At 37.2% G+C, this 15,938-nt stretch overlaps 1 protein-coding gene across 1 annotated transcript; it reads left to right on the top strand.

The window, feature by feature from the left end:
• Window positions 1-8,394: 8,394 nt before the first annotated feature.
• Window positions 8,395-13,325, top strand: cited4a (Cbp/p300-interacting transactivator, with Glu/Asp-rich carboxy-terminal domain, 4a). The gene is made up of 2 exons (XM_067412385.1): window positions 8,395-8,515; window positions 10,269-13,325. The coding sequence occupies exon 2, from the start codon at window positions 10,279-10,281 to the stop codon at window positions 10,999-11,001; it is 723 nt and encodes a 240-aa protein (XP_067268486.1). The 5' UTR covers window positions 8,395-8,515; window positions 10,269-10,278; the 3' UTR covers window positions 11,002-13,325.
• The last annotated feature ends 2,613 nt before the right edge of the window (window positions 13,326-15,938 follow it).

The following is a 15,938-nucleotide window of genomic DNA, read 5'->3' as shown; positions in this document are numbered from 1 at the left end:
GAGTGCTATGAATAGCTAATGGGATCCTGGGGGGAGAAACGAGAACCTGCTTTGAGTCGAGGAGAGACGACTAGTGTACTTGCATGGAGGAGACCAACATATTGGCATAACTCAGAAAAGCAGCTTTAAAGATAAGATTTCAAGTCTTGTATGGGCCTTGAACCTTTTTACAGTTTTTTTTTTTTTTTTTGCAACTGCTTACACACAAAATCCTTACTTGTCACACAATTTCTGGAACCTGACACTCAAACACCAGAACCACACACCAAATCTGCAAAACCATATAATTCTCAGCCTTTGACTCATTTTCATAAAACACTTTTTGCAAAACACAACACACAATTCTAACAGGAAGTATCTTGATTTCCTTTTTCAAACACAATCTTTGTTTCTGTTCAACTACATGTGGATGATGCATTTATTTTCTTTCGTACTGTGTAATACTGTATTCACAACCACAAATGCTAACAGTAAAAAAATAAATAGTTTGGTTTCAATCTCGCTTTCATGTTTAACATGAATTTTTTAGCATCTCTCTGCCAATTACTTTCAATATTGTACAGAAATGTGCATAGAAGCTCATAAAAGAAAATGTTTAGGTTTTGTACAACTGTGTGTATATGATATATCCAAAAAATAGAAAATTATGGAAAAGGTGTTTGCAACATAAGACAAATATTTGCTTTTGAGGCGTGTTTGTGATATTTTAAATGCAGTGCTTCATTTTGCAAGAGATGTGAGGCATTTTGTGTGTGCAATTCTTGGATTTGTGTGTAAAGTTTTGAAAAAAAAGAGGCAAAGTTTTGAAAATGTGTGTAAGCAGTTGAAAAAAACGGTACATTCTGTAAAGAACATTTCATTCTTTAGTAAACCATCTATGCTCTTCATGTGGTATGTCTTCTAAAATCAGAAGGCAAAGTTCCCTCTGTTTGTTTCTTCCAGTCCAAAGTTCAGACTAATCCAGTTATTTTGGATTAGGTTTCATCTTGATTTCAACAAACAACCAGTAACTTTCGGATGACTATTCAATAATTCTTGTGGCCAATACTGTTGGTGTCAACATGGTTCATTTAAATGAACTGAGTGGTCACTAAACACTGGCTCACTCAAAGATTATATCATGTTTCAAGTAATTTCAAATTAATTTAGATTCTGAACAAAAGGAATGTCTGAGTGGGTAAGTTGATTACTGTGTAATTAGACCATCCATTTAAACTAGTTTGACCCATTCAAGTCGAATTAAAGCCACCATAGGTGGACATTATCGCATTGACAGTCCAATCACCTCATCATGGAGATGTAGAGCAATAGCCTCCTTTCACATGACTTTTCACCCATATTTCAAATTAAGCACTCTTGTGAGAACTCCAAAGAGAGAAACCAAGACACATATAAAGAGCTTATATTAATGAACCTTAATAAAAGCACTTTTTAATCTCCACCAGAAACAAAAGTTTCAATACAAATGATTTAATTGTGGTGGAAAATTATGAAAACAAACTTTTTCTTTGGAATAAAGTGCAATGATGATTCCTTCATAGTAAAAATAGTACAAAATATCAGCGTGAATTCAAAAAGTACATAAAGTCAGTTTTTATCCCATGTTATCGTTAAGGCTTCACACTTTATATGCTGAATGTATGTGCAATTCCCTACGCATGGACAACCACAACATCTGTGAGCATTTTACAACCCAACCAAACTCACCCAAAGTCAACCAAACTTAGATTGCATGGGTTGTCATTGTAGATGAGCATTTGTTGTCATACAAATCACCCTGTAGAATGGGTGTTTATGTGATATATAAGTGGTGTGTAGTGTGTTATTTTAATTTTTTGGTTGGAATTGCTTTCAGATGAGTATGTTGATGAGCTCACTAAGCTCACATGGCTGCATTAATTTGTTTTTTAAGAGATAGTGAAAGTTCTGTCATCATTTACTCATCCTTATGTTATTCCACCCACAACATTTTTCCTGTTCTCTGGAACACAAAAGAAGATCCAATTAGATGTTGAAATTTTCTCGAAAGTTCACTTTGACAAACTGTTTTGAACTCTAGAAAGGAATTTTTTTATTTAATTTTATTTGAAATGACATTAAACTAGTTTGTTCTTCAATTTCGCTTGAAGTACATTGTGGCCTTAAGCCTTTATTCACAGAAATTGTTCTCATTCACTGTAGCTCTAAAATGTAATTTGCACTTCTATGTACTGAACTTGCCACATCATGATTGGTTACACGAACCAATGTTGTTTGATTTCACTGATGTCAAACCATACCTTTCAGATTTTTATTGCCAAATTTAAATGCAGACCCTGCTGAAAATTCCAGCATAAACCAGCATGAATTCCTTGTTGGTCCAGGCAGGTTTATGCTGGTTAGAGCTGGTATAGTGCCGGTATAGCTGTAAACCAGCAAACCAGCATCCCATGCTCATCCCAGCATGCAAAACATATTCTGGTGATCAGCAATACTGAATTTTTCAGCAGGGGAAGTAAATATTTTCTGCAAATAGCAACTTAAATTTGGTTCTGTTCCTCACACAATGTTATTGTATAGGTTTAAAAGACTTGTAATATAGTGGTCAAGCTCTATAGACTATTTTTGAGCTTTTTTATTAGTATTTTTTTTTTAATAAGACTGATTATGATTAGAAAGATCAATGCCAAAATTGTGCCTAATGTCTGAATTTGTATTCACATGATTTTAAGTAAATTATATCTTCAGTTTTGGTTGAACTGTCCTAGGTACTTCATAAGCTTCATCAAGTACTGGATGTTTGGAGGCCGGTCTTGGGAAGGTAGACTCATTGGGGGGAGGGGTCAACGACTGCCAAATGGAACAAGTGAAGCAAAACATGACTTTAACACCACGAGACACAGGCATGCAGCGCATCACCCCTCCCCCTTGCTTTTCATTCCCCTTTTCTGTGTCTTTTTCCTTTTCGTCCTCTCTCCTAATCATAAACAAACCACATTTGCACACACACTTACAGCGGTGTGTGAATCAAATGCATGTGATGAGTCATACACACAACAGGCATAAACATTCATAAAAAAAAACACAAACACATGGACACACATGATCAAGCGAGCAGTCTAGCACAAACATGACCTGATCCTGGTTACCTGAAGCCACAGGTGAGAGACTCCACCCCCATACAGATAAACACATGGGGTGTGGAGAGATCTTTGTACACAACACAGCATGCACTGGAGATAATGTAGGCTGTTGTGTGTGCATGTGTTAACTAGCCGAATATGAGTATGTACAAATTGGCTAGCTCAACCTGTTATGCCATACTTTGGAAAATCAACAATTAACCATATTACCACAAAATACTAGCATAATTTACAGAAACATAATTTAAGTTGTTATACATACCAGATTGATTGTTGTTCAGGTAACCACAATAGCTATAAACATGTTTATACAATTTATCTTGCTCAGCAAGTTCCTCTTCAAATTGACATATAGTTGTTTTGAAAAAGAAAACTGACAAAAAGACAGTTTATGCTAATACCTGCTAGAGTTTACCTATTAGAGTGCCTCTGACACATTTCATAATATGCTAGTTTATTTACGCTAGTGTTTTTCCACTGTTGGGCCAGTGCGATCCAGGGCTAACAACATACTGTGTGGGGCCAATAGCCTTGGACCTCAAGTACCGAGGCCAAAATCAAGCTGTGTGCCAGTAACCTTGCAGTGCTACCCTAAAACCTGCCACACAACCCCACCTTTTCACCAGCATGGGGAAACTAGCTGACTGGAAACTATATTGCAAAATGAACATGAAAGAAGTGGACGTTTGGTCTTCAGAGACTCCAGCATCGATATTTCCCCAAAAATGTTACAGTGACAGTAATTTATTAATTTGTGTCAGGAGTGCACATAAATTCACATAAAAATGGCCTGCATCCATTTAAGGCTCACAACTTTAGAAAATGATTGATAAAATATCATTATCGTTTATGTTACATTTCTTCAGAAAGTATGATCATTTTTATTTATTTGCCATGAAATTATATGATCTGAGGAGGTTTGAGTGATCATTCCTATCTCACTATACTGTTATCCTTTCCACTAGAGCAATAGAGGGAGCTCACAGACAGAAAACAGGGGTTATATGAGTTAACAGGACTATATGTAATTTATGACATATGCAGATGTCGGGTATCAACAAAGGCACTGACATGTTTTAAAACAGCTCAAACTTGCATTTTAGTCTGGGACTAGGCTTAAGCTTTGTGAAACCAGGGGAATTTTGTCTTAAATGTTAAGGTTAGCTGGTAGCATGATGTGAAAACATGGGAAATGAGCAGTAGCGTTGACCATCTTCTGACTCAGATAAACTCTGCCTTTGTTCATAACCGCTTCTTAAGCCCCAGGTTTCCCACTTCAGACCAAGGGATTTGGCAGGCCAAAAAAAGCCATTGGCCCCAAGGAGGCCCGATCAAGCCCCAGAAGTGACAGTGGAAATGTGTTTGTCCCTAAAAGGCACTAGTAGGTTCACTTTTGGCCCAATAATGGAAACACAGCTATTGATTTGTGCAGTTGAGCTAGCATAACTAGAAGTGCTGTGTTCAAGAATATGTGTTGGGCTTTTTGGTACCATACATTACCATTTATGCCAAGAAAGTAAATTCTGCAAATACTTTTGAGTAACAAAGATGTAGAGTAAAAACACAAGGGTTTGCGAAAGTGGTGCCCCATTAACCATCAAGTTGTCAAAATTTTAACTTTTTCTGAAACCCAGTCTGATGTAAGCATCCTTTGATAAATACGAATTTCAGACAGGTGAGTACGGTTGTACTTTTTGAAATCCAGTTTGCTTTCACACTTGATTACAAACTAAACAGGTGTCAAAGCAGATCTTATGCATTCCTATCTATCAAATATTAACTTTTGCTGCAGCACAGTCTGAAGTAAATATCTTTTGACCAATGAGAATTGCAAACACATGTATACAGTTGTGCTTTCGGAAATCCAGTTTGCTGTATTTACACTTGATTATAAATTGAAGTGGTGTCAAAGCAGATCTTATGCATTCCTATCTAGAAAGTGCTAATTGTACTGCAACACAATCTAATGTAAGCATCCGTTGATAAATTAGATTTTCAGACAGGTGTGTAAGGTTGTACTTCTGGAAATCCACTTTGCTGTATTCACATTCGATTTCAAACCTAACCAGTGTCAAAGTAGATCTTAAACATCTTACACTTTTTCTGCAACAGACATAACCAAGTTTTGATCAATGAGAATTTCAGACTTGTATGCTACACATTTCTATCTATCAAATGCTCTTTCAGAGCTTTCTCTAGGGTGTAATTTCCCTTAAAAGCAATGTTTCTCCCTTGGAAATGTTACTGAAAAGCTTTCCCTTTTTTGAAACCCCACTTTCAAAAACCTCAATAGGCAAACCTATTCCATGAAAAAAAAAAAAAAAAAAAAACTGATTTATCTTTGTTTCCATAGCGCTCTGCTCTCCATGTCCATCTCAGTGGGTTTCAGTACTGACCTGTTAGTGTGGGTGCTAAACACCAATATAAACACACAACCAAACAGCTGTGAAAATATTCATGATACTTTTATTATGAAATGTCAGAGGGAGAGACTGAGAAAGAGAAAATATAGGCACTGTTATGGAAATGCTATGCACACACCACCTGCAAATTGCTACGGATAATTTGCAGTGTTGCCACACGCGTCAGAAGAGACCGTCCATCGCTGTGACCTTTTTACCAACGCTTTCATTCTCCCTCTGAAGGTCAAATGGAGAACTAGTCACAAATTGAACCTGTTCATTGTAATTACCTTCCCAATGACATTTTGTTAGTCTTAGCCTGTAATTGTTTTGGAATAACTTTATTAATCATGTTGGAACTTAATGACTCGTGATTGAACTGAATGAAATGGCATGAGTGTGAGAGTAAGAATGAGTGATATACATAGATGCGATCTGTACAGATAAATGCCATTATTCCATCTTCCAAACCACGTTTTTGACTTACCCTAAATTAAAAAAAAAATGTTGTAGAGCTGTCCAGAATGATTTCACAGGAAACTGCATACTTTAGACAAGATATGTCTAATGTTACCAAACATTTGGAATGTTATTTTCAAACAATTGTTGTCAAAACAATAGCAGCAGATACTGCTCATGAGACATTTTTCAGGTATCCGACATTCTTTCATTTTTGGGAGAGTTTTTGTTAGTGTCATTAATGAAATTCACCCTAAGATGATAGCCTGTAACCATGGTGAAATGTCTATTTTTTTTTCTTTTCTTTTTTTTTTTTTTGTGAAATATACTTTTCTGTGTATGTGTACTTTTGCCTAGTCATCTATATGCAAAGTCAGCAATAAGATCATTTAAGTATGTAAGTCATGCCATGAGTATGGGGTGTGACTACTTATCCAACCATGTAAGAGACGAAAGATGAGATGTTTGGGAAACCTGTTTAGAAAATATCATTTTTGCAATTCCATCTGGCATCAATAGTTGCAGAAAAATTGTACACTTCACTTTTAAATATTATGCAATTTTCAAATGTTCTTTTTTTTTTAAATAGGCTATTTCTCAGAATACTTTCAAGTGAATAAAACTGTGCACTGTAAATGGGCCATTATGGTCCTCTGCAATACTCTGATGTAAAATATATCCAGATTGAGAAGATAGACTAATTTTATCTTGTTATTGCATTAGTAAGGCCTTTCGCTCTTGACACATTTTGACACCCCGCAAGGAATTTTAAAATAAATTGGGTCTAGCACTGAACACCTACACACAAGTAACAATGTTAGGACAAAATGTTCTCAAAATGTTCTTTTATGAGAAAGAAAGGTGGTGACCCATGCAAAATTCACTGGTCCTGGGTGTTGTAGGGAGTAGCCACATTGCTATGCAGTTGATAGGTTGTTTACTATGATTAGTTACTGGCCCAAGCCATAGGAGCCCATCTATGATATTCTATTCCCTAGATATGGCTCCTTCAATACAAGTCTATAGGCTTATTTGGCAAACTGAAAATCATAAATGTTTTTTTTTTTTAGAAAAGTAAAAAGCTTCAAAAAGCTGCACATATTGAGGTATTCATGTCTGTAGCCAAACAGCAAAGGAGTTAAACAGAGCAGATTTAATCATTCAAATCGTTCAAAGGCCCAAGCATCAGAAATAGTAACAGAGATGCTTGTCTTATTAAACACACATAATCGCAAATTCTGTCCTTTAACAATTGATTATTGGTCTTTTTAGGGCACATTAGGCTATGATGAAAGGTTCTGTGCAAAGTTAAAGACATTTGAACACACTGTTTAATCTGTTCAAGGCTGATTCAGGCTTAATTTACACACTGACAAAGGAAACAATACAAGAACAGGAGAATGAAGAGAGAGAGAGAGAGAGAGATTATACACTGGTCACCACATTCTTTTCTAGAAATGGAGGAGTGAGGAAATAGAGACATTTCAATTTGTCAAGAGTTTTCTGCATGACTTTTAACTGTTTTGAATCCATTTATGTGAAAGTGTTTGTAGAATGAATATTCAACACACTTATATTAATCTTATATTTGTGGTTCTTCAAAGATGGCACCATTAATCTAGATGGTATGCATTTTGAACAGTATTGAATGAGATCACATGTATACTGGCTACTAGCTCCAAATCATCCACATTAAAATCCATTAAAACTTCTTTTTTAATGAATATATTCATATAGACAATTTATTTTTGTCAAGCATTTACATACAATCCCTTTAGATCAAGAGGTTTTGAAGATCACAGGAAATGTAAAACATATAATTCAATGAAAAGTGTAAATGAATGTGTGAGGATATATATAGTACTGTATGTTCAGGCAGTACAACACTGCTAGTGTCAATCAATTGCACATGCTTTACGCCAGCAGGAGGTTTTCTTTCTTCTGTTTACAGTCTGTCTCTCGCTTTAAAATGGTAAATATGCAGTTTACATAACAGATAAAAGGCTGCGACCTGCTTTATGACCATTTTCTGTTGAGGTGTATTAGATAAGAATACCATACAGATGAAAAATAAAAGAGGTCAAACCAAAAGTACCTCTCTGAAATGAGGTGGGTAAATTGCTCAATGAACTTCCTGATCAACAGGTTTCCTTTTGAGACTAACAACATCAAGTTCCTTTTAAAAAAATAATTACTTTTTTAAACAACAAGCAGCACTTATGCGTTGTGTTTTAGTTTGCTGAAGAGTTTTGCCAGTGCACATTAAACTGAAGGCCATGTGAGTAATTGGCCAGTGACGTCTGTGATTAGAGGAAGAGCCACTCACAGCAGAGGAGAGGCGGGATTTATGTTGCTCCGCCCCTCTCACTGGTCGTCTTTATGTATGTGTGTGTAATCCTTGTGCTGACCCAGAAAGCGCTCAGCAGCAGCAGCTTGTTCAGATCTGAGTACAGCCACTGGAGATACCTGCGCTGCTTTACAGAGACTGATAGCACGAAAGAGCATCTTTACAAGAACAGGATTTGTTTGACGGTATGTGCTTTTTATATAGAGATAGCTGTGATAACGAAAAGACTGGACCTTTTGTCCTTTTGTAATCTATGAAATCAGCGTATATTAGCGATATTTAGATATCTGTATTGTTGAACATATGGTTGGATAGGTTAAGTGTGTTCTTATTTCTGTTCTGGTTTTTAAGTGTTCTTAAAACTCAAAATATGTTACTCTAGTATGACTTTTGTTCTTTTCAGAAAATAATGCGCAGTATGCATAGGAATATATCATGGTAATATAATACGTATAATACTTTAGTATCAGTATTTTCAAATATTCTTTTTTTTTTATATGAGCAGTATTGCTATGCAGAGCTTCAACTGAACATTAAATATCATAAGTGTAGGAGACATTTCAACTTTTAAATACACTAAATACACAGTAAGTCTACATGCTGGTGTTTAATGAAAGTTTCACTGTGGTCTGACAGGGATTGTGTAAGTCTGTAGTTTATATTTCATTTAAAGATTGATTAAATCTTAGCAGAAAGAAGAGGAGAAATTCTTTGTTTTATGTAGACAGACACAGAGAGAGGGAGAGAGAGGTGCCCCATAGACCCCATACGACATTGTTCTTTATCTCTTATTTCTATCCCATATTATGACATAGACGTAACTGTGCACTTCTAAAAATATGTTAGTAATTGTTAAACATGTTCTGATCCACTCCTGAAGCTATTGATTTTAAGGGATGACAGACAACAACACTAAACAGAACATTTACTGACAATGAACAGGACTGTGGGTTTGACAACAAAAAAAAAAAAGAAAAAGAAAAGAAAAAAATCCCCATGCCATCAACTGAATGAATTGGGAAGATGCATTCATTATATGTTTTATTTCAAAATGTTATGATTATATATTTGCTTTGACTAGAGAGTATACCAACTGATGTATGCCTCCAGATTAATGCTAATTATAATTGCATTGCACTTTCCAATTCAGTTTAATATAATGATATACATTTTCAAAACTTTAAACACTACCCTCTCATATGAGTAGATCCAATCAATCATGCATTTTGTCATTATCTCTTGCTCACAGTAGGTTGGCTTTGTTTGCTGAACACTTTGTCCACCTCCCTGCCTGTTATTGTTTTGATCCTGCTGTTGGCTCTTTGATGCTCCTTACTGCAATATTTCTTCTGCTAAGGGCTCAAGTCATAATATATCTGCTTTGTTTAAGCTTGCAACTGGGTTATAGGATGCGTTATCAAAATATGTGGGACATGTGGGGGAATTATTTTATTTTAATCAGTATTTGAATCTTAATATATATAATTTAATTTCAATTATAAATATAATTTAAATATCCGTAAAACAAGACAAATTTGCTTACTTGTAACCATAACCCTCACTAAATTGTGTTGAATTAAGCATAAAACATAAAAAAAAAAAAAAAAAAAAAAAAAAAAAAAAAATTGTCAATCAGGTAGAAAAATAAACTTTATTTAAGATATTTTCTGAAAACGAATCACGGATACTGATTAAGAAAATTATTTATTTTTTCTTTTCTTTTTTTTGTGCAGTGGACCGACTATAATCAGTGAAAGTCAGTTGAAATTCATTGTCAAGCATGTGAGACTGGTCTTCAAAACCGAAATTGTTTAGCCAAATAATATTGGTTTGTGCCACAGATGTTTTCTACTGATGGTTTTCAAGAAACTGAAAGTGTTTATCAGCTGATAAAGAGAACTTGCTTGAATATTTGTTATTCTTCTCATATCTCTGCAGTTGAAAAGGCATGGCTGAACACATGATGATGCCAATGACCCATGGCTCTGCTGGTGGAGGCCTGCATGGGTATCGCATGGGAATGAACGGCCCTTCAGTGCACGGACACCAGCCCAGTCTGCGGACCCTTCCCAATGGGCAGCTCATGCACTACAGCAGGGGGCCCCAGAACTCCATGGAAGCGGCCATGAGGCAGAGGAATGTGATGAATGGCGTCATGAACGGTCAGGTCAACGGCCAGATAAGTGGTGGACACCCTCACCAAATGCAGCAAGCCAATATGATGTACGGAGGTCCAAATCAGCAACCGCAAGGTCACCCTCAAACCCAGCACCATCATATGCACCCCCAGAACCAACACCCACAGCAGTATATGGGTGGAGGAGGCCTTACAGCATCTCAGCAGCTTATGGCGAGCATGCATCTTCAGAAACTCAATACCCAGTACCACGGGCACCCTCACGGTCCCATGAATGGGCATCACATGGGAAGTGTCCAGCACAGAATGGGTCCTGCTCAGTTGGCAGGCATGCAGATGGGGATGGGCGGGCCAGCGTTGGGCCTCAACGTCATGGACATGGACTTGATTGATGAGGAGGTACTGACATCTTTGGTGTTGGAGCTCGGGCTAGACCGTGTTCAAGAGCTGCCTGAGCTTTTCCTGGGACAAAACGAGTTTGATTTCATCTCGGACTTTGTGTGCAAGCAGCAACCAAGCACTGTCAGCTGCTAAAATTCTGCTTCTGGTCCTTAAATCAAAGAAAGACTTTGTCATCAAGAAAAAGCCGGGGCAAGACGAGAAAGGCTAAAACAACCAGGTTCTCTGTATCTGTGAAGCTGTGCTATGCATGTTGTAGTGCACACTGTTTGCTTTCAATGAGGGAAAAGACTTATGGATGGTCTTCAGTCTTTGAAGAACTGGGCACAAGTGTGGCTTTGGTGAGCAGGCCTTGTCCCATTGGTCATCCTGGATTAATGGTGACTGAGAGTCCCACGGCTGAATGTAACTTCACATGGTGGAAAAAGAAGTCTGCTTGGAACTTTGCAGAAACTGCTTTGCCTCCTCAGGGGCAACTAGAATCAATAGCATTTAGAAATGTATTTATGTATGACACCTACCAAAAATCAAACATGCTCTGTGGTGATAGATACTTGCCTTTTCTCAAACTAACCCCAAGACTTCTGATAAAAATGTTTGAATGAGTGTTATGTGGGAATTGAAGGCTGGTACTTCAAAACGGGTCGATTTTCCAGTAGCTCTTAGTGATATTTGAAATAGTAAGGGGGTGGTGAGGTGGTAGCGGTTGGATATGAAACATTCTTTGTGCGCAGTGTTACACTGTCCCTTTGATCAATTTTTTTTTTTCTACAACTATTCACAATTTTAAAAATGACTGCTTACAGTAAACTTTTTTTTTTTTTTTTCTAAATATGACTGAATTAGACCCAAAATGAGTGTCTTGAATATAGGATATGTCTTGATGCTTACAGGAATATTTCTGTGTTAGATAAACTGGAAAATGGTGGAATGTTTTGTAGCCTCCCTTGCTAAATGCTGAGCCTGTGCTCCCTGCTGATGAGTCTGAACTGTAAAACTGCCTTATAGTTTTTTTTTTTTACACAGATACTGATGAATATTCACTGTAGACATTCCTACCTTGTTCCATGAAATGAGGAAGAAACTGCTGTCTTTATATGATTCAAAAAGTGACATCAAAATTCCAGCTCAAATGTAGTGTTTGCTCATATGCTCCTTATTGTAGTGAAGAACATGGAACACGATATTCATTAAGCCACATTCTGCATAAAGAATTAAAGATTCCACTTGTTTCTAAATTAACCTGAATGTCAATTGTTCAACTAAAAAACAACTGTCGAAATAACTGCTAACCACAGCACTGATTTCCTGATGTGCGTTAAAGCCAACCTTATAAAACAGCACAAAATGTTGTTTCCTTCTTCGCTGCTTGAACACTGCAGGTTTAAACTTGATTACATTTAAATTACACTTACAACCTTCTTCTTAATTGAGGTCAGAATGGTCAGTCATCTCAGATGGCCTGATAATTACAAAATGGAAATGTTCATTTGCTTGCTATCGCTCAGGTTGGGAACGGCTGCCCTGCTGGGTTTGAGAACTTCCTGTGTCGTTATGTTGGTAGTTCTTGCCTTGAGTACTCCGTGGGGGTTGGGTTGGTATGGAAATAGCACAGCATACAGTAGTAGTAGGTTAATCTGTTCCACCAGAGCTGGGCTCAACTCCCTCGGCTTTACCCGCCCCGTAATTGCTGTACGTACGGCTTGGAAATGTGAACAGTTGCGATCAAATAAAAAAAAAAAAAAAAAAACACAAACAAGAAAAGACAGAACCTGATTGATCATATTCTGTGTTTTACAACTCCATCTTGGCTGATTGTTTAGGGCTTTGATACATACGAAATGGGAAATTCAGTTTCAGACTTTGATTTTGTCAGCTGTATTTATTGCATCTGTAGAGACTGGGATGTCTTCCCCAGTATGCTTATTCTGTAATTTGTGAATCTTGGATAATTATAGACAAACCACATCTAGCAACAGAAAAATGAAATGATTTGTAGATTATTATTTGATGATTGAATGATTTTTCACATTCCCAGCAATCCAATCTTGTTATTTTTTTATTTTGTTAAAGGGAGGGAATATGTGAAAATTTCAACCTAATGCTACTTGAGCTTGTCAGTCTGTGTATCGTAAATCACAAACCACCCCGCAGAATGTCCCCTGCAGGTGAGATTGTATGTCCTCTTCCAAACTGTGTGCTGTCATGTACTGTCGCCATGCTCCCACAAATGCTTTTTTTAAATGTTGTTGATTCTATCTTAAGAAAATGTATTTATTTTCATTGAAAATAAAATATTTATTTAAAGAAGTAGTTTCATAAAGTGTCATTGTATGTGTAATTTAATTTTGATGGTGACAATCACACGTTTTACTGGTACAAATTCACACAGTTTCTGAGCAGAGATTTTTATTGAATGTGTTTATTTCATCAAATACTTATATCAGTACAAAACTGTACACAATAACTGGGAAAAGGTGATGGTTAAAATGGTTAAAAAATAAAAAAAATGACAAAATATATATTTCAATGTGAAATCAAACCAGTGTCTGACAATTTCAAAATGGGTTTTCATTTAGTTTCATAAATACTCTCTTACCTAGATAAGAGAGTGTATATAGATGCTGTATGGAACATGCACAGAGCAAAAGCAGAGACTGTATATGAGACAAAACAACAACAACAAAACACCTAGTTCATGAGTTTACACTTACATAAAATCAAAATAAAGTAATTTGCATAGTAATTTATGCGTATTTGGTGTGCTGTCCAGGGGAGGGCTCCGAGCTCGGAATCTGGCCCGAACCCAGAGTACTCCCCCTCCTTAACTGGGATAGAAACCAGACAAGAGTGAGATGGTGGTGGAGGGATGCTGTGAAACTTGTCGCGGGATAGAGGTGAGAGACGGCTTTATATACCGGCTTCCTCTTGCGCTGATTGGTTGATTACCTGAACGTGCGCCTTTTTTGTTAAATAAAACTTAAGATATTAAAGCACCCAACATCCCTGCTGAAAAATCCAGCATAAGCTGGTTGCTGGCTTGTTGGTCACAGAATTGGAAGCGGGAGTACTGGTGACCAGCTCCACCAGCGAATTTTTGCTTGAGAACAGCAAAAATTGCTGGTCTACCAGCTAGACCAGCAGTATACCATCTCTAACCAGCATATACCAGCTGGACCAACATGGAATCCATGCTGGTTTATGAAGGATTTTTCAGCAAGGATGGCAGCTGTAGGGAAGAAAGTGCCATCGTTCAATGTAAAAAGCCTCCGAGAGTGGATGTTCCCATAGCTGATGATCTAATCTGTCTTACTCAGTGGGATCAGGTCTGAGCGTCTCATCTGATGGACAATTGCTCACAGTCTGTTGCTTTGTTCTGTCTCAAACACACCAGACTTAATTTACATAAAAACCATAAAACAGGGATGGGCTAAAACATGTTACCATAGAGTGGATATGGACAGTACATAATGTACTATAATATTTACCAGACCAATATTAGCCAATGCTTTTCTACATTATCCTGCCTTCATGTTCAAACAGGACATCTTGTAACTATAAACACCAAAATCCTTATGTATAAAGTGGATATTCATCAGTGCTATATACCACTGAATGATTGCAAATCCACACTGCATGTTAATCAAATCGCAGTCTCCAGTCACAGCCATGACATGTCACTGTCTAGCACCTCCCTCAAACCAGACTCTTCTATAACAGCATAAGTTTTTTAGCCTGAGCTCTGTGAATTTAGATATGTTTTAAATGAATAGTTATAGCAATTTGATAACCTGTTCTTACGATTATTATTGATTCTAGTCACTGTTATCCTGCCTAATATAAACATTTAATAAGTAGTCATTTAGCAGACTGTGTTTTTTTTGTTTTTGTTTTTGTTTTTTGGACCGAAATCTACCTGCCTGTCAACATATGTATTTCAATACCTCTGTGCACTCTGCACGCGGATACATCACATGTTAGCAGTGCATTCTGTAAGGCTATGCAGAGTTGTAGACAGACAGTCATCGGGTGCCACAAACAAACAACAGCCATCTTTGCAGTTCCTCCTGATCCAAAACAACAAGTTTATGCTGCGTTCAAGCCATGTCATATCCGCAATTACGTGATGGCAACACTGTCTCTCATGAAGCTTTGCAGACTCTGCTGTGTGCGTTCATGTTTTGGAGGAGGCGTGGCTTTGGAGAGTGCTCTGAAGGGTGGGTGGGATCTCATGCTTTCTAAGCTAGCTTGCTATTGCTAGCCTCTCTGAAATTGCCTACCCTACTTTTAAAAGATTCCTTTTCCGTTGGCTTCTTATAGAGGGTAACATTAATATCAGTTGAAATGGCAGATAGTTTAGAATTTTCTGTTTTCCTCCCGAGCATCGTTAATTCATGAAACTAAGCATGTTTGCTCAATGCACAAATTTTTGAGAAGTTTGGACTTTGTGTACACAATATATACAGACATAATAGTCATACTGGGTCATACCAGACATGGGACAAATATTCTCACAAGATATACAAATATACATTTTTGTAATGGTAGTCCATTCAGATTTGGTGTTATTGGTTGCTGATATTTGATTGGCTGCTGGCTGCCATATTTTCTTTATATATATCCAAGTCATATTAGAGGACAGGACATCCACCAAAGATGCATACCAATTTTCAACTTTATGGATCATTCGGTTGCAGAGTTATAATGTTTTTTTAGTTGTTGCGCCCCCTATTGGCAGAGTTTTATGAAACTTGGTGTGTGTCCTCAGAATGTCCTGTTGTCTTTGTGTGTCAAGTTTTGTCAAGCTTGGACATTTTGTTAAGCAGATATAGGTCAATTCATAAAAATGGGTGTTGCCGGTCCATTGAATAACTTTGCAATGCTATGACACCACTTAGTATCGGACAGGTGCGTGTTTATGTGCCAGAGTAGTAATGCACTATTGGGACCATTCTGCCAGTTTTGGGGTCTCTACAATTTACGGTCTCTGACGGCAATAAAATGTCCATTCAACAAACACAATAAGGTTCCAGCACCTTCAGTGCTTGGACCCCTAATAAGTTCATGAAATG

Source organism: Chanodichthys erythropterus, chromosome 15 (genome assembly GCF_024489055.1).
Source record: "Chanodichthys erythropterus isolate Z2021 chromosome 15, ASM2448905v1, whole genome shotgun sequence".
Lineage (NCBI taxonomy): Eukaryota > Metazoa > Chordata > Actinopteri > Cypriniformes > Xenocyprididae > Chanodichthys > Chanodichthys erythropterus.
The sequence above is the reverse complement of the archived record's forward strand: the minus strand, read 5'-3'. Positions and strand labels throughout refer to the sequence as shown.